This window comes from Capricornis sumatraensis, chromosome 19 (assembly GCF_032405125.1).
Source record: "Capricornis sumatraensis isolate serow.1 chromosome 19, serow.2, whole genome shotgun sequence".
Classification (NCBI taxonomy): domain Eukaryota; kingdom Metazoa; phylum Chordata; class Mammalia; order Artiodactyla; family Bovidae; genus Capricornis; species Capricornis sumatraensis.
In genome coordinates this window covers 71,487,122-71,515,071 of record NC_091087.1, presented here as the reverse complement: position 1 = coordinate 71,515,071, position 27,950 = coordinate 71,487,122, and the positions used below count along the sequence as shown (strand labels likewise).

The following is a 27,950-nucleotide window of genomic DNA, read 5'->3' as shown; positions in this document are numbered from 1 at the left end:
CCTCAGCAGGGCGGGGGTGGGGGCGCCGGCTGCCAGCCCCGGGGCTGCAGCGTGCACAGCACGGGGTCCAGCGGCTTGAGTGTGGCCTGCTCCTGCAGCCCGAATCGCTGCCCGGGCACCAGCCGGAACTCCAGCCTCTGCAGCAGCTTGGCCATGACCACCTTCACCTCCATCTGTGCGCGCAGGGGGTGGGGAGGGTGAGTCAGCAGCGTGGATGAGGGAGTGAGGTGCCGTGGCTGCCTGGGCCCTCAGCCCCCAGCCCCCAGCCCCCAGCCCCGGGGACCTTGGAGCAGCAGGGGGCTCTGAAGTGCTTCCCAGACCCGACGCCACCCTGTGGTCACCTCTGGGCCAAAACCCCGCTGCTGGCCTCCTACCTGAGCAAACTGCTGCCCGATGCAGGAGCGAGGTCCCAGGGAGAAGGGGAAGTAGGTGAACTTGGGCCTGCGAATGGGAGGGAGGTGTCAGGAGGTGACAGTCGTGACGAGGCCACCCCTGTGATGACGGCTTTGGGCCAGGGCTGCTTTTGACCACGCTAAAGACATCACCAGCTGACTCTGCTGAGCTCTGGGTCAGCGTTTTCTCATTTCATCCTCCACTGAGCCTTCCAGAAGGAGCTGTGATTGGTCCCGTTTCACAGATGGAGGAACTGAGGCTAAGAGAGGCAAAGCCACTCCCCCAAGATCCTACTTGGTCCACTTAGGCGGTCACGTGTCCTGCTCCAGGCAGTCTGCGTCTGGACTCAGACCCCATCAGAGCTGCTGTACTTAAAAGCAGTCACTCTAGAGGGAGCTGTTGGTATTCCCATTTCTCAGATAGGATCATCCGGGCTGGGGAAGGCTCAGCCACTTGCCCAAGTCACAGGGCTTTCCAGTATACAGGACTGGTTACAAGCACACGCTTTAAAACCAGTCTGAGTCCTTGCTGGCTGTGCCTCCTTGGGCAAGTTACCTAACCTCTCTGAGTTGTGATTTCTTCCCTCTAAATGGGGGCAGAGTGGGGCTCCCAGCTCCCTTGCAGTCATCAGTGGTCACGGCAGCTCAGACCAGAGCCGCTGGGGCCGTCCTCCCACCAGGCCCCCACTAGCTGGCAGCTTGAAGACAGACTTACTTGGGTGCTTTGGGGCCAAAGCGATCCGGGTTGAAAGTCAGAGGGTCCTCAAAGTAGGTGTCCATCCGCCCCATGACGTAGGTGCTGAACTGCCGGGCAGAGGGTCCGCTTGTCTCTGGGTCCAAGGGTAGGTCCCCTCGCACCTCCCCCACCTGCTGCAGTCACCCAGTGGGGATACTCGGAGCAGAGTACCCCCTCCTCGATTCCCTACCACCTCGCCCACCTCCCCACCCGCCCATCTGGACCAGGGATTCCACTGGCCCCTGAAAAGTGTCTAAGAGGAAGAAAGAGGGCAGCCCAACGTGTCGCCCGCCAGCTGGGCACGCTACATCATCCCATGCTTGGCTTTACCCTGTGTGGGGAGCCACAATTATCCCTATTTTACAGATGAGGAAACTGAGGCTCAGAGGTTCATGACATGCCTGAAGTCACCTGGCAAGTAAGTGGCCAAAACGAGATGCAAGCTCAGGTCTACGGCAAGGCCGTCCTGAGAGCTGTTATTATTCCAATTTGTCTTCAACATAAGACTCGCTTCAGTGGAGTGGGGCAGGGATGCCACTGACCCCCCAGTAGTCTTTCATCTGAATACCTGGTGCCTCCTGACTGGGGCTGATGCTCTGTGCCCCGGCTCCGGGCCCTGGGTGCTGGCCTCTGCACCAAGTGTCTCTCCAAATCTTCACTGCTCCTCCTCTGTGTGGGGTCCAGGGCTGCCAGGGCTGGAGTGGGAGCGTAACACGGGGAGGGGTCTAGGGGCACCAAAATGTGCCTACTACATGCCAGGGGGTTTTGCCAGGCAGAGGATGTACATTATCCTGTTGACTCAGGTACCAGCACCCCCATCTTGCCAGGATGGTACTGAGGCCCGGAAGTTCAGGTCTTGCCTGAGATGACTCAGCCAGCAGGGAGCAGGGCTGGGGTTGGAGCCCAGGTCTGCCCACTCAGGGTCACGGGGTTCAAGTTGGACACGGGGGTTGAGAGTCAGCCCCAGGTCCTCGCCCTTTCAGATGCAAGGGCATTCTAAAGAGACGGTCATTGCAGTAGCTGGTAGTTTTTTTAAAAAGCGCAGATAAACAGGATAAAGAAGCACGCATGGCTGAAGCTTTGGTGTATGCAGGGGAGACTGTGGCCGGGCCCTGGGGCAGGGGGAGCCGCTCAGCAGCTGGGACACATCATTCTTCTTTGTGAAAATAAAACTGGGTCCTATTTTGGCTGAATCACGTGCCCCTAAAACTCATATGCTGAAGTTAACTTCAGAATGTGACTGTATTTAGAGATAAACTCTTTAAAGAGGTAATTAAGTGAAAATGAGGTCACTGGGGCCCTTAATCCAATATGGTGCTTCCCAGGTAAAGAACCCGCCTGCCAATGCAGGAGACGTAAGAGACCCGGGTTCGATCCCTGGGTCAGGAAGCTCCCCTGGAGAAGGAAATGGCAACCCACTCCAGTATTCTGGCCTGGAGAATCCCATGGACAGAGGGGTCTGGCGGGCTATGGTCTATGGGGTCACAAAGGGTCAGAGACGACTGAAACGACTCAGCACAGCACAGAGCAATCCAGAATGACTGATGCCATGCTACAGGGCAGTGAAAACGGACAGCCTACAGCCGCATGTGGAAATCTACACAATCTTAACAGACATTGTGCTGAGTCAGAAAGCAAGTCCTAGAGCATATTATTGTGTGGATACACACACACACACACACACACACACACACAAAGGTGAGCGGGTGGCAAGCAAAGAATTCAGGAGAGTGACAGCTTCTGGGGGGAACCAGGAGAGCCGTGTATACACAGCTCGTTACATTCTAGTTTTTTGCGGGGAGGGGTAGTGAGTTTATGGAGGTCGTTGTGCATGAATGGAGCCTGAATGAATGAATGAGGAAACAGCCAGAGAAACAAAATTAAAGGTGACCAGGGGGAGAAAAGCCAGCCTTAGTGGGAGGAGGAGCTGTGGACAGAAAAGGAACTGGGGCAAATTTGGCCCAGCTCAAAAACTGGGCACATCCCTGTATCTGCCCCTTGCTAGCTGTGTGACCTCAGGAAAGTAACCTAATCTCTCTGAGCCTCAGCGGCCTCAGCTGTAAATGAGGCCTCTCCGTTGTAAAAGCACCCACTGTAATCTCACGCTGGACAGTGTGGTGGGGAGAGAAAGCACGTCACAGGGTTATGGTTAGACTCAAGTGAGAAAGCACAGGGTGGCCAGGGCGGAGCCCCTGACCTCAGAGGACAGCCCTGAGCCGGCCATGCGGGGGTGGGCAGGCAGGGCCCCCACGCACCAGGAGCGGCGTGTTGCCGGGCACTCGGACCCCATCAATCAAGGTCTCCTCCTCCAGCAGACGGAAGGTGCCCCACGCAGGCGGGTACAGCCTCAGCGACTCTTTAAGGACCTGCAGACACCGCATGGGCAGATAATGAGAGACAGATGTCAGGAAAACCCCCACGGAAAGTGCCAGAAGCATGTCCCAGACCCTTCTCTGCTCCCATTCATGGCGCTGCATGTGTGCCCACAGCCAGACTGGGTCCCCAGCCCCTGTAAGGTTAGCCTCATCTCCATGTCCAACCCCTTATGGGACAGAAGGGGAAACTGAGGCCCGGGGAGGGGGTTGATCAAAGCCACCGCACCAGGAGCCAGGCCTCCCCTGAACTGGGGCCCCCACCATTCCGAGGACCCAGGGCAGCTGGAGGAAGGCCTCGCCTGTGCTGTGTCAGGGACTGGATGGGACTCTGCCGGCTGAGACTGGCCCCCTGGTGGAAAGTCTAAGACCTTTGGAACCCAGGCTCCTTGGGAAACCCAAACATAGCGCCTTTGACTAATGGGCTGATTTCCATGTTGGCGTCACCTGGGGAGCATCAGCCTCACCCCCAGTGGCTCAATACCCTTGATCTGGAGCAGCCTGGACACAGGGAGGGTCTTTAATCTCCCAGGGGATTCTCAGGTGCCAGGACACGGGAGAATCCCTGTCCTACAGGGTCCAGGGAGGCAGCAGGCCTGGTCAGCCAATCACCCACCTCTGCCCAGGAGCTTCTTTCCCACCCCCACACCTGAGACAGGTATTGCAGTCTCCCCAGGTCCTCGCAGTCAAGGTGCCTCTTGGACCCAATGACCTCGTCCACCTCGGCCTGCAGCCTGTCGGTCAGACAAAGACAAGTTCGTCTCCAAGGGGAGAGGTCCCCACCTGAGTGTTAAGAGGGGGCATGGCAGGAAGCGTGACGAGAGAGGCCTGGGGCCCCCTTCCGCTGCACACACTGCCCCCCGGACCCTGTTCTTGGAGGAACCGCCATGTCCAAACCCAGACGCCCAAGCCGTTAGGAACTACGTTTCCGGCCCTCTAAACATCCACCCATCATTGTGTGCTGCTTGGAATTGGCTGCAGGAGGCAAACCACCTCAGAACAGGGTCTTTGCACAAAGATGCCTATTGCATAAATGGAGATTAAATTCCATCTTTGTTTGGGAGACTTAATATTATATTGATGCCAATTCTCTCAGGATTATAAATTCTTTATAGTGAGAATTATTCTCAGAACCCCATTCTCTCAAATATATAAATTTGATACCATCCTTATAAAATGCAAGCTGAATTTTCTTTACACCTTGAAAAAAAAAAAAAGGCACAAAGAGGCCTGTTTTAGCTAGGCTCAAAGCAGCTGGAAAGGGCAGAATGAACGATACAGGCACCAGCCTTAGGATTCACACCGTAGAGCCTGTTATACAGAGGGAAGTAGGTCAGAAGGAGAAAAACAACTGTCATATATTAGCGCATGCACATGGAATCCAGAACGATGGTACTGATGAACCTATTTGCAGGGCAGTAATAGCGATGCAGACACAGAGAACTGACTTGTGCACACAGCGGGGGAAGGAGAGGGCGGGACTAATAGAGAGAGTAGCATTGAAACACACACGTTATCGTATGTAAAATGTACAGCCAGTGGGAATTTGCTGTACGATGCAGGGAGCTCAAAGCAATCATCCTCCAATTAAAAATAAATAAAATTTAAACAATAATATATAGCAGTGAAAATGGACCTGGACCACTTCCTACCCATGCCGGAGGCAGAAAATAACAAGGGTTGTGAGGATGTGGAGAAACCAGAACCCTTGTGCACTGCTGATGAGAATGCAAAATCGCGCAGCTGCTATGGAAAATGGTACGGAGGCTGCTCAAAAAACTAAACACAGAATTACTATGCGATGGTAACCCCACCTCTTTTGGTGCTTAACACCCAAAACAACTGAAAGTCGGGTCTCAAATAGATATTTGCACACTGACGTCTGTAGCAACACAATTCACAATAGCCCAAAGCTGGAAGCAACCCAAGTGTCCACTGACGGATGAATGGACAGACAAGAGGTGGTCCATCCATACAATGGAGTATGGTTCAGACTTCAAAGGGAAGGGCATCCTGCCGCATGCTGCCACGTGGCTGAACCTCAGGGACGCTACGCTGAGCGAAAGAAACCAAGCGAAAAGGACAAATGCTGTAGGATTCCACTTGTGGGAGGTACCTGGAGGAGTCAGATTTACAGAGACAGGAAATAGAATGGTGGTGGCCAGGGGCTGGAGGGAGGGAGGCAGGGAGTGGGGAGTTAGTCCTTAATGGGGACGGTTTCTGTTTGGGATGCTGGAATGTTCTGGGGATGGACGGTGGGGATGGCTGCCTGACTGTGGATGTACTTAATGCCACTGGACTACACACTTGAAAATAGTTTAGATGGTAAACTTTATTATAGATGTGATATAATATATATGATACACACACACACACAATATTGAAAAAAGAATGAGGGGGGCGGGGGGTTGGGGGAGAATGGATACATGTATATGTATGACGGAGCACCTTCACTGTTCACCTGAAACTCCCACATTGTTAATCAGCTATACCCCAATACAAAATAAAAAAGTTTAAGAAAAAAAGAATGAATGGACTTGGGAAGAGGTTGCAGAAATGTGGAGCAATGTCGTGATAATACACACGGTGAAATTCAGGAATTAACCACGAACTGTCGCTGGGCGGATGGGGGCACCACGAGTAGATTTATTGTTGTTGATTTTTTTGCCCATGCCACGCAGCATGTGGGATCTTAGTTCCCCAACCAGGGATTGACCCCACACCCCCTGCATTGGAGTGTGGAGTCTTCACCACTGGACTGCTAGGGAAGTCCTTGGATTTACTGTAATAATTAATTAAACTTTTCTGTTTATTCCAAATTTTTAATAAATACTATTATGTATTTTCATTTTATTTATTTTTATAATTATATTTTTATTATGTATTATTAAACACCAATAAGCTACAGTTGACCCTTGCACAACACAGGAGTTGGAGCACTGACCCTCCGCATAGTCAAAAATCTGAGTGTAAGTTTGGACAATTGGTCCTCCGTGTCCGTGGTTCCACATCTCTGGACTCAACCCACTGGGGACCGTGCGGTGTTGGGGCCAGTACTTAGTGGAAGAAATCCACGTGTAAGGGGGCCCCACAGTTCAAACCCTGTTTTTGGAACTGGGATTCAAACAGGGATTTTTCATGCTAAAATACTGGAGTGGGTTGCCATTTCCTTTTCCAGGGGCTCTTCCCGACCCAGGGGTGGAACCCATGTTTCTTGCATCTCCTCCATTGGCAGGTGGATTCTTTACCACTAGCGCCACCTGGGAAGCCCTATGTGTTATTTTATACTCCCAGGCAATCGTTCAGTCTGCCCTTTCTGCTGGGCATGACAACCGTTGCCCTAATGGGCCCTTCCCCACGTCCCCAGAGCTCCCAGCCCCCAGCCTGTCCTTGGCGTTTGGCTCAGCCTGTCTGGGCCCCAGTCCTTGAGGGACCCTGTTTGTATTTAAGGAAACCAACAGCCCCCGCTCAAATGCCACCTCCCCAGGGAGGCCCGCCTTTGTCTCGCCAGCGGAAGACAAGCACTCCCTCAGCACTTGGCTTGGAATGCGGTTCAGTCCTCAGTGCCAGCCCCTGGCCAGGCCTTGCACACATCTCAGGAGGGAAACAGCCAAGGCCCTGCCCTCTTGGAGCTTCCGGTTTCACAACTGAAATAGACTCAAAGCAGACTGTCCCGGGTAGAAGGTGCATGTGTGAGCTGGGGGCAGGCTAGCTGGGGAAACAGAGTGGCTGCTTTTGGGGTCAGAAAGGTTTTAGGAGGGGGAAGGGAATGGGGAAGGTAGGCAGGGGGAGGGGGAGAAGGGAGGAAGGAGAAAGGGAGGGGGAAGAAGGGGGAGGGGAGGAGAGATGGGGGAGGGGAGGAGAGATGGGGGAGGGGAGGAGAGATGGGGGAGGGGAGGAGAGATGGGGAGGGGAGGAGAGATGGGGGAGGGGAGGAGAGATGGGGGAGGGGAGGAGAGATGGGGGAGGGGAGGAGAGATGGGGAGGGGAGGAGAGATGGGGAGGGGAGGAGAGATGGGGAGGGGAGGAGAGATGGGGAGGGGAGGAGAGATGGGGGAGGGGAGGAGAGATGGGGAGGGGAGGAGAGATGGGGAGGGGAGGAGAGATGGGGAGGGGAGGAGAGATGGGGGAGGGGAGGAGACATGGGGAGGGGAGGAGAGATGGGGGAGGGGAGGAGAGATGGGGAGGGGAGGAGAGATGGGGAGGGGAGGAGAGATGGGGAGGGGAGGAGAGATGGGGAGGGGAGGAGAGATGGGGGAGGGGAGGAGAGATGGGGAGGGGAGGAGAGATGGGGAGGGGAGGAGAGATGGGGAGGGGAGGAGAGATGGGGGAGGGGAGGAGACATGGGGAGGGGAGGAGAGATGGGGGAGGGGAGGAGAGATGGGGAGGGGAGGAGAGATGGGGAGGGGAGGAGAGATGGGGAGGGGAGGGGAGGGGTAGAGGATATGGGGTGGGGAGGAGGGAGAGAGGGAGGGGAGGGGAGGGGGAAGGAGGGGAGGGAGGTTCTCCAGGAGAAAAGCAGGAAGAGGAGCTTCTAGAGGTAGGAAGAGCAAGTGCAAAGACGCTGGGGTGAAGGGGCTCACTGAACGGGGCCGGGGGCTCAGCCGTGGGAGGTAGGAGCAGACAGCCCTCTGGGAATCAGAGGTCAGACAGCCCCCTTCACCAACCTCAAGGGGACCCCCCCACCTCCCCTCTCCATACCTCGCCAAGATCTCGGGCTGGCGCGACAACTCCATCACCGTGAACGCCAAGTGATTGGCAGAAGTCTCGTGACCTGTGGGGAAGGAGGAGAGTGGCAGCCCCACGTGGCCTACAGGGCTGCGGCTGGCCCAGCCCACCGGGCCTCTGAGAGCCCGAGCCCCTAGAGGCAGTTCAAGGCCTCACTGCGCCCCCTTGGCTGAGCCAGACCTCCAAATACAGAGACAGCTGTCCACCTCCACACCTGGTGCCACCCAGTGCAGCCAGAGGACCAGCCTTTGCCCCCATGCATGCAGGTATCACACCCTGGAAGACCTTTCCTCCAACCCTCCTTGGGCCTCACCTGGCCTGGAGGGATATTTGTCCCCATTTTGCAGAAGAGCAAGCTGCGGCTGACAGGGATATGTCTCTCTTGGGTCACACAGCAGGAGGGGCAGAGCTGGGACTCAAGGAAAGCAAGGCTTTTGGGGCCAAGGCTCAAGACCTGCCTAAGCTGTGGGCACCAGCTTCTGAGGTCTGGAGAGGGTACATCTCCTGTCTGCAGGGTGAGGAGGAGTTTTCCAGGTGAAGAACAATGCTCAAGAAGTATTTGATGAATAAATCAATCAATGTGCTTAACGCGTCTTCCGGTGCTAATCTACCGAAGGCCTTGCCACAAATTCTGAGTAAGGCAGAGCCTTGCATTCACGTGGCCAAGTTCTCCTGAGCCCCCAAAGGGAGCTTCATGAAACTTCACAATTGCCAGCTCCTTGGTGGCTCAGATGGTAAAGCATCCGCTTACAATGCGGGAGACCTGGGTTTGATCCCTGGGTCGGGAAGATCCTCTGGAGAAGGAAATGGCAACCCACTCCAGTACCCTTGCCTGGAAAACCCCATGGACGGAAGAGTGTGGTAGACTACAGTTCATGCGGTCGCAGAGTTGGACACGACTGAGCGACTTTCACTTCAGTTAACCAGGTGGGTTAAGGAGTTAACCAGGTGGCTGATGCAAGCAGCCACCATTGGGAAAGCCCCTGATGCTGGGAAAGATTGAGAGCAGGAGAAGAAGGGGGCGACAGAAGATGAGATGTTTGGATGGCATCACCGATTCAATGGACACCAACTTGGGCAAACTCCAGGAGATGGTGAGGGAGGCCTGGTGGGCCACAGTCTACAGCTTCGCAAAGAGCTGGACACAACTTAGCGACTGAACAACAATCAGGTGGGGGGCCACCAAGAGAGCCTCCTGGGCCTCCCCGAGCCGCGAGAGAGGGAGTCTGCTCCCCTCACCCCAGCCCCCCCAGAGTGGGACTCTGCTCAGCCTGTCTGAGACCAGCTCCGAGTCAGGTAGCCCACAGTCCCCAGCATTCCTGCAAAGCTCGGAACCCTCGGTGGCCGCTGAAGCTACAGACCAGCGATGAAGAAGGTGACAAAGTTGTCCAGCAGGATCTCGTCGTCCTGGGCCCCCTCTTCAGCTGAAAGACAAGGCGCGTCTCAGGGCCCCGGGAGCCTGGTACCCTGTCTCCTGTGATGGGACACCCTGGCAGGGGAGGGGCACCCCCGCCGCGCCCCACTCCCAGGCCCGGCACCTTTGAGGATCTGCGTGAGGATGTCGGCTGGCACGTCCTCCCCCCTCTGCAGGGCCTCGCGGCGCCGCTGGACCCACTCCTTGCCGACCTGGCGCAGGAAGCGGACGCTCTCCCGGGTCTCACGAAGCTGCTTCCACTTCCCCGGCATAAACTGCAGGAGAGTTCCCGCTCCGCGTCAGTGCGCGCCCCCACCCACTCCCTTGCACCCCTAGCTCCAAAACGACTTCAGAAATCCACAGCAGGCTAGGAAGTCAGAAGAACCTGGGAACATTCTAGAAAAGATCAAGTAGCCAGGATAGTTCATCAAGACGGTGGGCTAGGCCCAAGCACAGGCTTCCCCTTCCTGCTCTGAATCCCTAGAAATGTTGGGAAAGATGCCTTAAAATATCCACGGACCACTGGGGACACAGACACAGAAAACACTTATGGACAGATGGGGAGCTGGGGGTGGGGCGGTGGTGCTGGGGGTGGGGCGGGGGGAGGAAGAAGACGGTGGGATGTATGGAGAGAGTAACCTGGAAGCATACATTGTCATATGTAAAATAGATAGCCAACGGGAATTTGCTGTATGACCCAGGGAACGAAAAGCAGGGATCTGAAACAATCTCCCGGGTGCGAAGGGGAGGGAGGTGGGAGGGAGTTTCGAAACGGAGGAGACATGTGTATACCTATGGCTGATTCATGTTGATGTTTGGCAGAAACCTACATAATACTGTAAAGCAATTGTCCTTTAATTAAAAATAAATTATTTTTTAAAAAATCCACGGAGCACTGGAAAATAGGAAAGGATTCCTGGGGGAAACTTCCCTGGTGATCCAGTGATTAAGACTCCATGCTTCTTCCACTGCAGGGGGTGTGGGCGCAATTTTTGGTCAGGAAACTGTTAACAAGGTCCCATATGTCGTGGGTGGTATGGCCAAAAATAAATTATATATTTTTTAAGGATTCCTGAAGGAGGGATACAGTTAGGATTACACTGAAGGCGGAAAGTGGACAGAAGCCAGAGGGAAGTGGAGTGGAATTAACTGCTGAACAGATGCAGCAGCATCAGGGGATTCTAAGCACAGAGTCTGAAGTCCCAGGGAGCAGGAGGGCATCTGTCTGGGAATCAGCTCAAGTGCTGTAGCTGAGTGCGACCCTATGGGGTCTTCCCAGAGCAGAACCCAACCCCTCCTGCCCCCTGCCATCCTCCACCTGCCTCTTGTCTATAGGAAAACTGTAGCCTCCCAAGTCTTCCCCAAGTTCCAAAGGGTACATTTAATCAGAGAAGTGAGAAAATGCAGAAAGAAAGGAAACAGCCAAGGAAGACAAAATAAAAATAGCCATTAAATAAAGTCAGGGACATGTAGCTCCTCCTCAGGGGCTATAGATAATATTCGGAGCCATATCTTTTGAGCTGTTTTGCAGATACTTCCTCCGGTGGAGGAGGTTAGCAGTATGCTGCCCATAAGCACGTAGACCCCAGACCAGACAGAACCAGAAGTTTGATAATGTTGCTTCCTGATTACCTCACCACCAGCCAGTCAGAATATCTACGAAAAGATCTCACACCCCACAACTCCTCTCCCTCACTCTGTCTTTTGAAATCTTTCCTTGAAAGCCTTAGGGGAGTTCAGGCTTTTTAGGCACTAGCACTCCTTGCTTGGTGCCCTGCAACAAACCCTGCACTTTCCTTTACCACAACCCAGTATCAGTAAGATGGGCTTTACTGTGTGCAGGCAAGCAGACTCAGATTTGGTTCAGTAATAGTACCACCTTTCCCCCTTCCTCTTCCTTCATGCCTGGAACAAGGAGGTGATAGCTGGAGCTGCAGCAGCCATCTTATTACAATGAGGAGGTATGCTAAAGACACTGGAGCAGAAAGACGGAAAAATCCAGGAACATCTGACATTGTGGAGTCATCATTGCCATCCTGGGTTACCTGCTTCAGGATCATTTCACATACGAGAAAGATTTACTCCTAATTTTCTGAAACCATTTTGATTTTCTGCCTCTACTTTAGGGGATGTATGCAAATCCTGACTGATTTGGAAGTCACTTCAGACATATCAGAACTCAAAACCCATTCTGGAAAAAAAAAATCACTGGAGGAATTGCTCCAGCAAATGAGGACGAGACAAGCCATGATGCCTGGTACCTTCGCCAGAGTGTTCCGGGATGCGCTGATGCCCTCCAGGATCAGTTTCACTTTCTGAGACAGAGGCTTCTGGGCACCCAGCAGCATGCTGGTCTCTATCCCAAAAGCTGCCTAGGGGAGACAAAAGGGTGAGGTCACACGCGGGGGATGGGAGGACTGAAGACCCAGGGCAAGCACTGCGTGCATTGTGCCATCCACTCCTTACAACAACCTGTGACAGTCCTGACCCTGTGGTATGTGATAGGATTAAGTGGCACATAGTAGCCACTCAGGGAACCTAGGCTTCTTTCCTTGACAAGATGTGCTTCCCCTGGAATGCAGCCTTCCTTGGATGTTCATTCTAAATCCAAACTCCCAGTGAATTTTTGAATGGTGATAACGCCTCACTCACTATGCCTGCACTCCGTGTTTTACCTGGGTTTGAAGCTATCTGGGCCCCTGCTGAGATGGCGGTGGGGGTGGGTGGGCTCAGGCTGACAGTCAGGCAAACTTGAGATCCAGTCCTGGTCCTGCCACTGACCAGCCAAGAGCCAGTCCCTGCATTTCTTCATGTCCATGTCTAGAGAATGAGTTAGTAGCTCCAATCTCACTACAGGTTGTTCCGAATGTTCAAGGAAATAAAGGAGATGACCCTCCCAGTGCAGAGAAGGGGTGGCTGATACATGGAGGAGCAGGAGGGAGGGGAGGGAAGCAAGGAAGGGAAAAAGGAGGGAAGAAGAGCCCATTGCTGCTGTGGCCTGCCCCTCCCCCACCCCACCATCCTCCCATCACCTTGGCCAAGATGTCCATGGTGGCACAGGTCAGCATGTCTTGCATGGACACTGGGGTCTGACCATCAGCTTGGGCTTCCAGGATCTCCACCAGCTGTTCTGCTTTCTCATTGAACGTTCCCATCAAGCCAACCAAGGAGCTGGGGAAACAGCATAGGCATCAGCAGTCACTGGGACCGGCCCAGACCTGCGGACATCTTTTGTCCCCTCTCTGGACGGACACTGTGCAGAGTGGTGATGGGGGCCTCCCCCAGCCTTTCTGATCTCCCCACAAGACCCAGCTCACAGGTTGGGGTTGCAATAATCAAACTAAGCCTTTGGGTTCCCAATCCCCTTCCACTCAAGATGGCTCGTGTCCCTTTCTGCTTCTTTTAATGATTCCACAGGTACCCTTTCTGCCACTGGGCCCTTCAACTCTGACTCCAAGGAGATGTGGCAATGTAGAAACTCCAGAGGACAGTGCGGGGGGGTGGGGGGAGGGAATAAAGGCCTCTAGGGCTTCTAAGAGTCCAGGAGGTTTCCCCTCTGACCTCTCTGCTCATATTGCCCACTGTCCTTACCTGCCCAGGCCACCATCTTCAGCCTTTAATCATCTCATTTCACTCTCTGTCCTTGAGCAATCAAGGTGCCCAACAGAAATGAGTCTTCAGACCCAGAACTCTCAACCCACAGTGCCCCTGCCCCAGGATAGCTACCTGACTTGTCTGCCTGGCAAACAGCTTAGAAAGAGGTATGGAAAGATATACTCCAAATTCACAAAAGCGGTATCCCTGAGGGATTGGAAAGAGGGAAGATTGCTCCTTTGTACATTACATATTTCAGAATTTTTACAAAGAGAAAGTGCTGCTTTTGAAATTCTTTTTTTTTTTTTTTGCTTTTGAAATTAAAAGTAATTTTTAATGTTAGCAATCTGGGTAGAGGGCATAAGAATGTTTTCTCTCCTATCCTTATTATTGAAACTTATCTAGAAATTCGAAATTATTTCCAAATAAGAGGTGTTTAAAACCAATAAAAAGAGAAAATTGTGGAAGAGAGAGAGAGAAAAAAAAAAGAGTGACTTTTTTAGTTAGGAAAGACTATTAGTTCTTCATTACAATCAGCCAGCTCTTCTCTGGTTTCCAGCTCTAGCACAGGTCCTGGCATCCTTGTGGTCACTACTGCCCCCATTCCATGACAGCTGCATAGCGTATTCTCTGTGGTCCAGGACTTTACTGAAAGCACCACTCTGATCTCATCCTTGCCCACCTAAAATGCTCTCAAGCACCCTGTTTCTCTCAGGAGGGAGGGGAAACCCTTACCTGGGCCCAGGAGGCTGTCCGCTCTTACTCATCCCCACCTGCGGTATTGCTTTCCTGTTACAACGGCCTTTCATCTCCTCCGAAGCACGGCGCTCTTTCCTGTCTCAGGGACTTTGCGCATGCTGTCCCCTCTGCCTGAGCTCTCTCCCCTTCCATCCTCAACCCCTACACTGCACTAGCACCTTAACATCTGCCTGCTCTCCAGATGGACACCCAAATGCCACATCCTCAGGAAAATGTCTGCTAAGCCTGGGTGTTGGTGGTGGTGGTTTAGTCATTCAGTTGTGTCCAACTCTTTGTGACCCCATGGGCTGTATAGCCTACCAGGCTCCTCTGTCCATAGGATTTCCCAGGCAAGAATACTGGAGTGGGTTGCCATTCCCTTTTCCAGGGAACCTTCTCAACCCAAGGACCGGATCCAGATCTTCTGCATTGCAGACAGTCTCCTGCACTGCAGTGGATTCTTTACTGACTCAGCCACCAGGGAAGCGCTCAATCTATGCCCCTCAAAGTACTCTTGATTTTTTTTCTCACACTTCTGTGGTTTGCAAGTATATATTAATTTGCAAGATTCCTCGTAGTTGTCTTTTTCTTAAAAAAAAAAAAGTCACATTCTAATTGACTATTTGGGTCCCCTGGGATGGTTGTCACACCAGTACTGAATCCCTTACAGCTACTGCACGTACAAAATATCAGACTAGAATGTTAGCCGTACAGTAAAGCCCCAACCCCTTGTTTATGATGGAATGACTGGGACCAAGGCCTTTCAGCAAAATTAATACCTGAAAAAGCAGAAACTGGCAGTTTACTCTCACAGTTTTATTCAAGTGACTTAGCAGCAGCAGCAGCAGTGATGATTTTCTGTGTGCAATGGCTGGAGGTGAAACTCACCAGGGGTTCCTGCTTTTTTACCCCCGGTAGTGAATTCAGATTCACCAACGGTCACTGACACTTTCATAAACACAGGAATCATCCAACTTTTCTTTCATACAACTTTGTGAATTTTGTGTTTCCAATAAAATGTAACTTAGACAACTACCTTATTGTGAAAATGAAAAATAAAAATAGTGGTGATGGTTGAGTACGATATGAATATACTTAAGACCACTGAAACTGTACACCTAAAAATGGACAAGATGGTACATGTGATGTTATGCGTATCTTACCACAATTTAAAAAATTTAAATAAAAATATCTGTAAAAGCATTCAATAAAATGTAAAGTGCAGTTCAAGCATGAGGTTCAGTGTGCTAGAGAGAGTCCACCAAGACAATGATGCCATGAGCACTGTGAGCAGTCATGTGATTAGAATCCATGTCCTCCAATGACCTCAAAGCTTCCTGAGGGCGGGACTATGTCACCTCGGCTGGCCTTCATAACCCTGGCGCTCAGCACAAGCATCTATTCAATAAATGCCGCCTCCCAGTCTATTCCTTTCATCATTCCTGGCAACATTCCAGTAAAACCAACATCATTCCAGGCATTCATTCACTTTATGGACGTTCCTGGAGGGCTTGTGCAGAGCCGGGTGCCAGGCTGGGTGTCGGGGTCCAGGGACACTGTGCATCTTCTGCCTTTAAGGACCTGACATCTAGGGAGGGAGGCAGACTGAAAGGGAAGCATTGCAGCGGATGTGATAGGAGACATGGCCTCAGTCTTAGGAGGTCAGGAAACACTTCCCCAAAGCAGTGACATCTTAGCTGGGTATCAAAGGAGGCACAGGAATTCCCTGGGGTGACACAGAGGGCAGGGGGGTGGCAGCAAGAAAGGCAGAGATGCCAGAGAGAACCGAGCAGTTCCAGAAAGCTGCAGGAGAGAGGGTCCAAAGGTTGGCGGGGTCTCAGGAGCAGATTGAGGGGGGTGAGGTCTGACTTTCATCTTGCAGATCATAGGGAGCCACTGAAGGCTTCAGGACAGGAGAGAGGTATGCTTAGATCTGAGTCAGCAGGATCTCCCCAGGGTGGCGAGGTAAGATGCATCGGAGGAGGGAGACAGGAGGCACGGAGGCCGGGGAGGAGGCTGGGATGAAACTCTAAGCAAAACGGTTAACGTGGTGGTCGCACAGATTATATACTAAACAGAAGCTCTTAAGCAAGGGAGCAGTTAACATCTCCAGGAAAGGGACAAATCTATACAAGCTTCCCAATACAACACCCTGAGGAGGACGCAACATCACTCCTGGGCCATGCCTGCCAAAAAGGCACAAACCGAGGGTTATGGAGCAAGAAACAGCAGACAAACAAAGTTGCAGGAAATTCTACAAAATTGGCCAGTAATCTTAAGGTCAAGAAATTCAAAGAAAGACTAAGAACTGTTCTAGAACAAAGGAGGCTCAAGAGATATGGTAACTAAATATAACACATGAACCTGGACTAGATCCTAGACAAGGAAAAAATAGCTGTCATTACACAAATGACAAAATTTGAATATGGATTGTGCATTATTCAATACTCTGTAACAGCCTATGTGGGAAAATAATCTAAAACAGAGTCAGTACGTGTATATGTATAACCGATCCACTTTGCTGTATACCTGAAACTAATACAATGTCAATCAAATATATTCCAATAAAAAAATTTAAAAACAGAAAATAAAAGTTAAAAAAAAGTTACCCTCAAATGAAAACAATAAATGAAGAAGTCCAGATGAGGAGAGATGAGATCTGAACTAGGGGAGCGGCTGGTGGGCAGGGACCCCCACACCTCCAGGCACTGAGGTCATTCAGATCCCAATGCTCACAAACTACATGTGGGCCTCTCTACTCCCGCCCCCCACCCCCGGGCCTGCCTGTCTCTTTCTCTCTCTCTCTGATCAGTGATGCAGTGTCCTTCTTCTCTCCCTTCAGCCCAAGTGAGGCCCCTTCAAATGCAGGTGCGCCTTTTCCAAGCCCACCCAGGCTGGGAGCCCAGCACCACCTCTGAGCAACCAGCTGTGACACCGCTGGGGCCCATCTGCGGCTTCGCTCACCTCCGGCTGAAGGCCAGGTCCATGACCCTCCGCTGTTTGTGCCAGCGCTCATAGTCACATTCAGACACCAAGCCTTGGCCAAACAGCCTGCAAGAGAGACAGACGCTTGATGTGAGAAACGGGGTGAAGAAATGAGAACTGACTGCCTGACAGGGTCAGCTCACCTTTCATTCAGGATAATGAGAATGTACTGGAACCAGACAGTGGTGACAATTATGCACGTGGAGAATGTACCAAATCCAGTGTGGTTAAGAAAGTAGGTTTTATGTGATGTGAATTTACCATAACAAATACATAAGAAACGGGGTGACTGTGTGTCCCAACCTCAGTGACCCCCCTAGTCCCACCTGGAGGGGAAAGGAGGACTGGGAAGCTGCTGAAGACAAGAGCGGTGCCCACCACAGATGGTCCCTGTTGTGTGCCTGGCAGCTGGGGTATTGGGACTGAATGCGACATCCAACATTCTGGACCCTGTGGACCCTCCACTAGCAGCCGGAGGCCCTCCCAGACTGCCCCCCAGGACCCCCCTCGAATCCTACCTCTCGCCAAACACAGTCTGGATCGCGTGGTACATCTTGGAGTCCTTGTTGTACTTGGTTGACATCAGGAACTTCTAAATATCCCCGAAAAAGCAACATGAGTTTGTGCCCCCATGAGAGGCTGCAGAGGACTCAGCAGATTTCTGGGCTCTTGTGAAACACACCTCCAAAAAGTCACCCTGAGCTGAGTGCCAGCGACAGTGGGAACACCCGTACGTGTGATCTCACCTACTTCCTCTAGAAGTCCTGTCTTTCCGGGATGAGGAAAACGGGGCATAGAGGGGTGAAGGGATTTTTTTTCCTGTGGTCACACATCTGGGGAATGATGTCGGGGAGGGGGCTTCCTCACTCCAACACCCACGCTCAGGAGCCCACACCACGCCACCTTGTACAATGGCTAAAACAAGAAAAGGCATGGGCTGCTCTGAAACCAGAATAAGAAAGGGGGGAAACCTGGTGGGAGGGCTTCTAGGACACAGAAGAGGCACTCAGCAAAGATTCAGCGTTGTTAGTGCCAACTAATCGTGGAAGTCAAGGAAGGCTTCCTGGAAGAAGGGTCCACTTCCTCACCAAGAGCAGGATGGTAGCAACAGTAATGTTAGCAAACAGCTTTTGAGGCAGCACCGCCCAGGGTTTGACAGCTCAGGCTGTGGATTCTGCTGGCTTAAATTTGAATCTGGGCTCAAAGATTTTTCCTCTACCGCTTGCTAACTCTATGACCCTAGGTGAGTTACTCACCTCCTCTGCCCCTGTTTCCTTATTTCGCAAGATGGGAATCAGGAGAGTGCCTGCCTGGTAGGGCTGCTGTGAGAGTGAGTTAGCTCCACATGAAGAGCCTGGAGAATGGCGCCTGGACACAGCAGGTGCTCTGCAAACTCCAGAACACAACGGCATCCTGCTGTTCATTTAAGGCCCCATCATCCCTAAGATGTGGGTGGCATTTCTATCCTCTTCTTACATCTAGATGAAAAACTGGCCCAAGGTCGCAGACATGAGAAATGGTGGACACAGGATTTGAATTTAGGCAATTTGATAAAGTCCAGCACTCTTTAAAGGAATAAAACTAACATGATTGGGAAAAAAAAAAAACCTCTTGCTGGTCTATTCAAGAAGGTAAAACTGAAATTGCTATTCTCAGGAACAAAAGAGAACACCACCACAGAGCTAGCATACATGATAAAGATAATAAATAAATATGGCAGACAACTTTATACCAGTAATTTCAACAATTTAGAAGAACTAGGCAAATTCCTTGAATGACACAAAACTCAAGAAAATATAAAAAATCCAAATGGTCATATATCAATCTTAAAAATTGATTGTATAATTTAAAGAAAACAGAAAACACTTCCCTTAAACAAAATGACAGGCCTAGATGGCTTCACTGGTAAGTTCTAGCAAACATTCAAGGAAGAACTAACACTACACCTATATAAACTCTTTCAAAAAACAGGAGCGCAAACATTTCCCAACTCACTTTATGAGGCCTATCAACCTGATTCCAAAGTCAGGGATCAAGAATAAATATAGAAGCAAAAGTTCTTAACAAAAGATGTGTAAATTGTGTCCGTGTAACCAGGAACAAATTGTATCATGCCCAGGAATGCAAGGTTGGTTTAACACTTGAATGCTAGTCAATGTAATTCATCATATTAATATATATCTTTCAATTTCTTTTCTCATTGAACATCATGAAGGTCTCGTGTATGGCTTTTGGTAGCATGCTTTAAAAAGTCTTAAACTGTGTCTGAATTTGCAATGAGGTTTTTAAAAAATAATAATAATAAAATGACTTTTAACGTTCTGTTAGAGACATCACGGTCATTCCACTTGTCTCGTGATCTAGACACAGAGTTGTATTTTATCCCTCTTAATCACCACAGCCACCCTTGAAGCAGAGCACCGCACCCACGAGTCAGCTTGGTACCCGCTAGGAGAATAAGAGCATCATTATTTACTGAGCACTTGCTGTGCACCAAGCATGGGCTGGGCAGCTCACGTGCATTATTTCATTCTTATAACCATCTGCGAGGGCAGCAGCATCCCTATTTGACAAACAAGGAAACGATGGCCCAGAATGACAATGTAAATTGTCCGAGGTTCCACAGCCAGTTGGCGGCAAAGCCCAGTTCTGCCACCTTCAAAGTAGACTGTCTGATGCCCATTCTCAGTACCAGTGTGGAAGACGTGATCCTGCACATACTATAGGCCAGCTTATGCTCTCTGCCTTTGTCTCCTCGCTTCCAAGATGAGGACCGGAAAGAGTCCCTACCAATTAAATGGGTTCATAATTGGAAAGTACACAGAAGTGCATGCTGAAGCAAAATCTGACCTTTTATTTATTCCTTCATTTGTTGAATAAATGGATCAACATTTCCTTCTCATCAGAGCCTTAAAAGAGAGGGGTTATAGCCCCAGCTCTCAGAGGAAGTAACTGCTAAGAGAGGTGGACTAACTGGACGTACGTGTCCAGTTCCCAACCCAGAAGAGTCGAACAGTAACTCACCGTCCACATCAAACAGCCCTGCTGTTAGGAGCACCCCCTCCCACCGCTACCAACAAAAGGTTGGTGGTTAGAGAGGAAGATGCTGTTCCCTTTGGGATCCTTGGGGACCAGCCCAGATCCGTGTGACTCTGCAGTGTCTCTCCCACAGTCCCTGGGGGAGTGTTTCATGCCCCCAACCAGGGAAGGGGCGGGCTCTCCTTCAAATCCACGCCGTTCCCTACCTTGACCGACTCGGGGCTCGTGACGATGACCGAGGTTTTGTGGAAGACATTGACCCGCACGACGGGCCCGTACTTCTTAGCCCTGGAAACCAAAGTGATGCGAAGGAGGCTGTCAACTACCAGAGATGTGCACATCATCAGATCAACCCGGGCTCAGCTGGAGAAACAGGGCATCCCACCCCAGGGGTGGGGGGCACTCAACAGGGGTCTGGAGCCTAGGTTCTGCCTTGGTGTCAACTCTGCTGAATTGCATCCCTCTCTGGCCTCAGTTTCCACATCCATGAAAACAGGGTTTCTACTCTTCTCCTTTGCCCCAGAAGGTTGTGCTGGGAATCAAGCAATATCATGGCTTTGAGAAATGTAAAATCCCACCCCAAACACCAATGACTGTTACATAGTTACACACACACCCAATTTACAGATGAAGAAACTGAGGCTCAGAGAGCTTCCGATGGTTGGTCTAAAGCCATGCAAAGTTGGCTAAAGGCAGAACTTGCCTTCTTCTTCGTTTTCTTTCTTTCTTTTTTGGCCATACCACATAGCATATGGGATTTTAGTTCCCCAACTAGGGATTGAACCCATGCCCCTTCGTTGGAAGCACAGACTCTTAACCACTGGACCACTGGGACTTCCCGGAGCTTGCCTTCTGAACCCGCCTTGTATGAACCTGCCTGTCTGCCTAGAAGAGGAACTACTGGGGGTGAGAATGGCCTGGGCCAGGGAGGGGAGTGTGTGCTGGACTGGGGGTGGGGGGAAGCTGGCCCATGAGCAGTGGGGGCTGGGGTAGGAGCAACAAATACCAAGTTAGGACCCACCAATCCAAAAACACATCTTGGAGCACGCGGCCACAAACCTCATCCTTTTTCCAAAAGTAGGGGAGGTGTCCTAGAAGGAAACTAGAAGAAATGGGAAACATTAAGGTCTCTGGAAGTCACCATCAAAGAGTGGTCCCTTCCCCACAGGACCTTGTGGAGTTGGTATTATCAGGCCCACTTCACAGATGGGAGGACTGAGGCATGGAGAGGTACAGCCCTGGCTCAGGGTCACCAGGCAGGACGCGAATCCCAGGCTGATTGGCTCCAGACGTTTTATTAGAAAGATGTAGAAGAATAAAACCATCTCCCTGGTGCAGAAGTTGGGGGTTGGCATGAGGAATAATATTTTGGCCACCTGATGCAAAGAGCCAACTCATTGGATAAGACTCTGATGCTGGGAAAGACTGAAGGTAAAAGGAGAAGAGGGCGATGGGGATGAGATGGTTGGATAGCATCACTGACTCGATGCACATGAATCTGAGCAAACTCTGGGAGATAATGAAGGACAGAGAAGCCTGGCGTACTGTAGTCCATGGGGTCGCAAAGAGTCAGACACGACTGAACAACTGAACCACAGGGGGAATAACCTGAGACATTCACTGAACATTTATTAAATGCCGGCCACTATGCTGAGCCTGACTCCATCTGAACTCACACCTTCTGGAAGCAGGTCTATTACTAACCCAGTTAACAGGCAGGGCAACTGAGCCTCGGAAAAGGAAGTCACCTGGCCCCAAGTGCATGGCTGGTACCCGGGTGCCCTGCAGCCCTTCTCACCAGGGCATATTTTGGGCATGCTAACTCAGCAGTGTGATAACCAGATTGTAAACAAGCCTGTTTGGTGTTGCTTTAGGCACATTTCAAGGTACTGGTGAGTTCCTGTCTCCTGTTTAACTTTATTCCTGCCAAGCTCACTTACTGTAGCTTCCAGAATGGGTGACAATAAAACTGCATTTGGGGTTTCCTGGGTCATGGAACTCACATTCTCCTGGTGGGCGAGACAGAATCAATAAACAAACAAGTAAGTAAACAGGACGTCAGATGGGAGAAAAATCAGAGTTGGGGGAAATAAAGAGAGCTGGGGGTGGATGTAGCAGGGTTATTTTAAACAGGCAACGTCACTTTAAGAAGGTGACATGTGAGGTACAAGGAGTGAGGAACTCACCCACACAGGTACCTAGGGGAAGAGCATGTCGGGCAAATGGAATAGTAGGTGTAAAGGCCCTGAGGTAGGAGCATGCTTGCTGAGTTCAAGGAACAGCGAGGAGGTGGTGTGGCTGGAGCAGAATGCTTGAGGGAAAGTGGTACAGGATGGGATTGCCAAGGATGGGGTTCAGATCATGTGCGGCCCTGCAGACTGTTACCCAAACTTTTGCTTTGACCTTGTTGAAGTGGAGGCCACAGGAGAGTTTTGAGCAGAACCAGAGACGGGATCTGGCTAGGGTTTTAAATGAACTGACCTCACTGCTACAAGGCGGAGAGTAAACAGGGCGGGCAGAGGTGGAGGCAGGGGCAGCAGCAAGGGGCTGCAAGTGGACATGAGATGTCAGATGCTGAATGCATGGAGGTGGGTGGAGCCAAGGGGACAGGCTGATGGACTGGACGTGGGGCGTGAGAGAGGAGTCAGGGATGACCCTGGGCTTTTGGCCTGGGCCACTGGGAGGCTGGCTGGAGCTGCCATTCACCAAGGTGAGGAGGCCTGGGAGGGGGAGCTGCTGGCGGCAGCAAACGCTGCATGCCCGCCCCCTGCCCTTGTCCTTGCAGGTGGGGGCTTCCAAAGGCCAGCACCCGAGACCCTGCTCTGTGCTCTCTTGGCTCTGCCTGCGGGAGGGGCAGGCTGGAAATCCCAGCCCAACAGCCCCTAGACCAGCCCTCCATCAGTGATCCCCTCTCCCTCCACCTCTAGGCAGGGACCACCAGGTCCCAGAGTTCCCCAGGGAGGTTGCATCTCAGTTGCCCCCAGAGGTAACTTGCTTTATTAGGCTTCTGACCTTCCCTCTCCAACCCCACCAGGATCACCTTCCCCAGACTGCTTACACGTCAATTCTCGTCTCAGGATAGGCATCTGGCAACCACCCTGAGACAAGTGGATGAAACCGGGAGCCAGCCTTGGAGCTGCTAGGTGTGTGCTGCCCATCTCACGTGGAAAGGATGCAGGCAGTCAGTCCCCTGAGACTGCAGTTGAGCGAAGAGCTCCTGGCTACAGATATCAGTGTGAGCCCTCAGCAAAGTGGGGCTTACAGACGGGTAGACCACAAGCGGTGGGTGCAGAGAAGAGGCCCCAAGAGTGAGCCGCTGTTGGGGGCACAGGTAGGAAGGGGACAACCAGCCAGGGAGACTGGGCAGGAGTTGCCAGGTGGGGAGGCCAGAGACAGACAGGGGAAGCCTGTGAGGACAAGCTCCAAGAGGTAGGCAGGGTCTGGCCCTGTCCCTGGCTGCAAAGGGGCCAGGCAAGATGGGCACCAAGCACTAAACCAGCTGCCCGGCTCCATGGACGTCACTGGGGCCTTGACCGAAACCCACTGGGTGGAGAGGGGGGGGTCAGAGCCCAAGGGGTGGGGGATTCTAGAGAGAAGGGAAGGGGTGAATGGGGGGCCCAAAACAGGCAGGCTTTGGAAGGGGTGTTACCGCGGGGGTACAAAGCCAGGATGGGGGGCGGCAGCTGGAGGGATTGAGGGGGAGGAGGTTTGTTTTACAGCCTATTGTATAAAAATAGGAACGATGCAGAAGACGAGGAGGAGCGATGGGGGCGGGGTGGGCAATGCAGCGGTTGCTGAGCGGTGAAGGGCGTCCTCGGCCAGGAGCATCGAGGTCCCAGCAAAGCGGTACAGGGAAGGGGGCCGCTGTGACAGCAGAACCCTGGAAGGAAGTTGGGTCAGGCTGCTCATTTGCTCAGGGAAGTAAGAGGGGAGAATAAAGGCTAAGGGTGTGCTGGCTGGTGGAGAAAGATGCGGGACTGTGGGACTTCATTCCAGTGGCTGGGCGGAAGGGAGTTCAGTGGGCCGCCGAAGGTGAGTGGCTTTGAACTTACGCCACGCCACCTGCAGCAAGATGGACTGTGGGCATCACACATGACTGGCTTCATTTCCAGAATAATCCAGCATCCCTGGACACTCCCCAAAGTTGCATGTTTGGGGAGAATGCTTTCAGCTTTGAGTCCCCTGAGTGAGACCCTCCTCCCCTCCCCATACCTGTCTGAGAGTCTCTATCCTAAGCAGCAGAGTCCAAAGCCACCTGGGCAGGAAGATGAGCGACACTTCAAGGAGGTAAAAGGCATGGAGTGGCGCGGGGTCCCCACGGCCAGGCAAGAAAGGCGTCTAAGGCCCGTTCCTCCTTGTTCCTACAGGGGGCGCTGGGGAGGCGAGGACGGAGCGCTGAGACCAGGCGTTAGAAACAAGCCGGTGAGGATGAAGGAAAGAGGCGCCGGGAGACTCCTGGCACCGGGAGGGGAAGACAGAAGCCCACCTGGTGTGCCTCTGGTAGCAGATGGCATATGGCAGAGCAGCCCAGACAGGGAGGGAGGGGCGGGCAAAAATGCCCCTCCCCTGCCTGGTGCTCAGCAAGCCTAGTTTCTGATAATCCCGTGATGGGCACCGTGGGAATCTGAGGTTCCCAGTGGGCAGAGAAAGTGTGGGACAGTTACTGGAGCAGAAGTCATCTGGAGGGCCCACTGTGAGGCCACCCAGAGGGGTGCAGGGAGCCACGAAATGGTTCAGGGGTGGGCCACCCACTGGAACTGAGGGCGAGGGGCCATGAATTTGCCTCGTGCCAGAGGGATGGGGGTGGGGGGGAGTGCTCAGCTGGGCACCCCAAGCCCACTGGATGCACACCCCCCAACAGAGCCAGCCATGCGTCTCCACCATTGCTGGGAACCCTCCAGCAACTGTCAGACCGCCACTACACCTGGCACCTTGGCAAGTAGGAGAGGGCAGAGAGAACCAATGCTGCCCAGGAGTTTAAAAAAAAATTTTTTTTTATTACAAAATAAAAACTGGGAGAGAGAGAGACTTTTCATTGTCAAGTTTACAGTCATCCCACATTGGGGTAGGGGGTTGGTGGGAGGGTGTGGGGCGGCTAAGGAAGTTCAGAGTAGTGACAATACAGAAGCTACAGTGTCTGCCTGGGATCTGAACATGAGGTCTGTGTTTTCAGATGTCACATGGATTCTTGCAGTAGGATGTTGTTTGTAATGAGTACACAGAAGTGGGGCAATCAGGGAGAGCGTCATGGAGAAGGGGGAAACCTGGTGACTCCTGCAGAATAAAGATGAGGAGTGGGGCTGGGAGAACACAGCAGCTGCCTCTTGCAGGGAAGAGGGTTCCCTGCCTTCAGGCTGGCAGAGCCCCAAAGCACGAGCGGTGAATGCCACTACTGGAAACTCAATACACACATAGATTTCTTGTCAACTGTGATGTTGCCTATCATGGATGGCCTAGGGACCCAAACTTTGAATGCCAAACCATCAGATTTGTAGTAAAAAGAGGTTCCAGAACTTTCCTTCAGTGCAGTTTTGTATTTGACCAGCAACCAATTTTTAATCCACAGCCTTTTGCACATGCACTGTTCAGTTGACCTCATTAGAATAAAGACCCCAATCCACATTATATTCACATTATATAAAGACCCCAAATCCTCCACCCACTCACCCGCATCCCTGTAGGTCACATGTCAATTCTGCAGTGTAAGATCTCAGGGAGAATCCAGGCATAAAAGGGAAAGAAACACACATACATGCTACTACATGGATGACCCTGGAAAACATTCTGCTAAGCTAAAGAAGCCAGACACAAAGGTCACACACTGTATGAGTCCATTTATATGAAATGTCCAAAACAGGCACATCTATGGAGACAGAAGGCAAATTAGTGGTTGTCAGGGAGTTCTTGGGGGATGAGGAGTGACAGCTAACGGGTATGGGGATTCTTTCTGTGATGATGAAAATGTCTGGAGCTAGCAGTGGTGGTTGCATAACTCTGTCACTATACTAAGAAGCACTGAATTGTACACTTTAAAGGGGTACATGTCACACATACCTAATTTTATTTTTTTAATGCAATTTCAAAAAATTGATGGGGGGAGAGTAGCAGAAAGGGGCTTGATTTAAGTTCTGTCTTCTCAAGGCACAGAGACTGACCCAGGCCTGCAGTGTTTGAAGCACTTGGGTTTACAAAAAAGGTCAAGTCAGGAGGAGGCCTATCTGGATGAGTGCAAAATTCACAGTTCCAAGCTGTTGATGACTGATATGAGAACTTGAAAGGGTGACAGTGCACCTAACCGAACTGGCAAGAGACTTTTACCATCCATCTTGAATCAGAGTTTATCCAGGGTCTACTGTGCATGGACCAGTGCTGCTGAGCTAGGTGTCAGGGACACAGCAGTGAACAAGCCAGATACAGGCCCATGGGCGAGACAGACATTGAACTGGAGGTTGTACCATTTGGGTGACTTTATAAAATGATCATAATGTATTTGGGTGTGGGAGCAGGTAGGGCCTCCCCAAAAAGTTGGCATTTAAGCCAAGCCTAGAAGGCTGGGGAAGAATCATCTAGAAGGAGGGGAAAACACAGCTGTGAAGTAAGGGAAAAGGCTGGGAGAGGGCACCTGGGAGGACAAAGAGGCACCAGGGAGAACAGTTGCCTCCCTACGTCCCCAGTCACAGAGATCTTTCCTGAACCCACCAAACAGGGACTCAGGCTTCTCATGGCAGGGCATCCGGCTTGCACTGGAGGTGGGTGCCTTCCAGAATGTTGGTGTCCTGAGGTTTTACAAAGGGTGTTCTAATACCATGGTTTATTCATTCAGTCAACAAATATTTATTGAGCATCCGCAAAGTGCCAGGCGCTGGGGATACACATGTGGGCACACAAGATCCCTGCCCTCCCAGGGCTCACATTCTAAAGGGGCGAGACAGACAGTCAACAGGTGAACAGTCAACAGGTGAAAAGCAGGTAAGTTCGGGGGTGAGGGCCCCATTGAGGAGTTTGGAGCTAGGAAGTGGGCTTGGGGAACAGGAGGACCCTGGAGGAGGAATGCAGCTGGGGTGGGTGGGTGCAGAAAGGCTGGGGACAGCAGTGAGCAAGCAAGGGGAGAGGAGTGGAGAGCAGGTTCTGAGAGCTCAGCAGGGGCCTTGCTGGCTACAGAATGGACTTGATTTAGATTTGGATTTAGTTCTAAAGTGACGGGAAGCTTCTGGAGCAAAGAAACAACACGTTTGATTTAAGCTTCAGAAAGGTAAGCTTCTGGTGGGGAGGGGGGAGGGAACGTGAATGGGGGTGAGAGCGAAGGATGAAATGGAAGTGCTAAGGAGAAGACAAAAATGAGATACCAGGACAGAAATAGGGGAGAAAAAAATAAGAGGGGGTAATGTGACCAAAGTACAGTGTACCCGAATCCAGGTTGAGTGACCTCATCCAAGTCCCAAAGTTAAGAGCGCCCACTTTAAGAGCCAGGCTGACCCGGGTTTAAATCTAGGCTTACCAGCTGTGTGACCTTGGGCAGGTGACTTTGCCTCTGCGCGCCTCAGTCTCCTCGTCTGAACGATGGGGTAACAATAGCGCCTACCTAACAGGGTTGTCGCTACCATCACGTTGTCGGGGCCCAGCAGAGCGCGGTGGGCGCCGAGCAGCTGCTGCGGCTGTGAGTAATTTGTTACTAAGAATAGTTAGCGCCCCTCGCCTGGCCGCCGTTTCCAAGCGGCCGCGCGCAGTGGCAAGGTTGGACCCCCAGCCCGGATGCCAGCTTGGACGCGGTTCCCCGATCCCCCCATTCCAGCGCCCCATCCAGGCCCCCACCCCCACCCCCCCGCTCACCTGGGCCGCGGCGGCCCGGGGATGTGCTCGTAGCGGCTGCGAGCGCGGTGCACGAAGGTGCAGCAGAGGCCGAAGACGACCAGGACGGCGCTGCCAAGCAGCATCAGCAGCCCGGGGCTCAT

At 52.0% G+C, this 27,950-nt stretch overlaps 1 protein-coding gene across 1 annotated transcript; it reads right to left on the bottom strand.

Annotated features, from left to right (window-relative positions):
- Positions 1 to 2: 2 nt before the first annotated feature.
- On the bottom strand, positions 3 to 27,950 carry CYP46A1 (cytochrome P450 family 46 subfamily A member 1). The gene is made up of 15 exons (XM_068991562.1): positions 27,829 to 27,950; positions 21,020 to 21,100; positions 20,205 to 20,286; positions 17,478 to 17,551; positions 16,939 to 17,025; positions 12,675 to 12,813; positions 11,904 to 12,014; positions 9,767 to 9,917; positions 9,590 to 9,652; positions 8,202 to 8,274; positions 4,150 to 4,234; positions 3,384 to 3,494; positions 1,108 to 1,196; positions 375 to 441; positions 3 to 173 (listed from the first exon to the last, which is right to left on the bottom strand). Exons 1-15 carry the CDS (start codon positions 27,948 to 27,950, stop codon positions 3 to 5), a joined length of 1,506 nt encoding a protein of 501 aa, XP_068847663.1.

Bases quoted from the DNA above. Each gene is read 5' to 3' on its own strand.
- CYP46A1 (XM_068991562.1), bottom strand. From the start codon at position 27,950: ATGAGCCCCGGGCTGCTGATGCTGCTTGGCAGCGCCGTCCTGGTCGTC. The intron at 21,101-27,828 runs GTGAGCGGGGGG...CATTTCTTCTAG, and splicing joins CCCGGGCCGCCGCGGCCCAG to TTTCCTTCTAGGACACCTCC. The intron at 9,918-11,903 runs GTACCAGGCATC...ACTCTCCTGCAG, and splicing joins CCCGGAACACTCTGGCGAAG to TTTATGCCGGGGAAGTGGAA.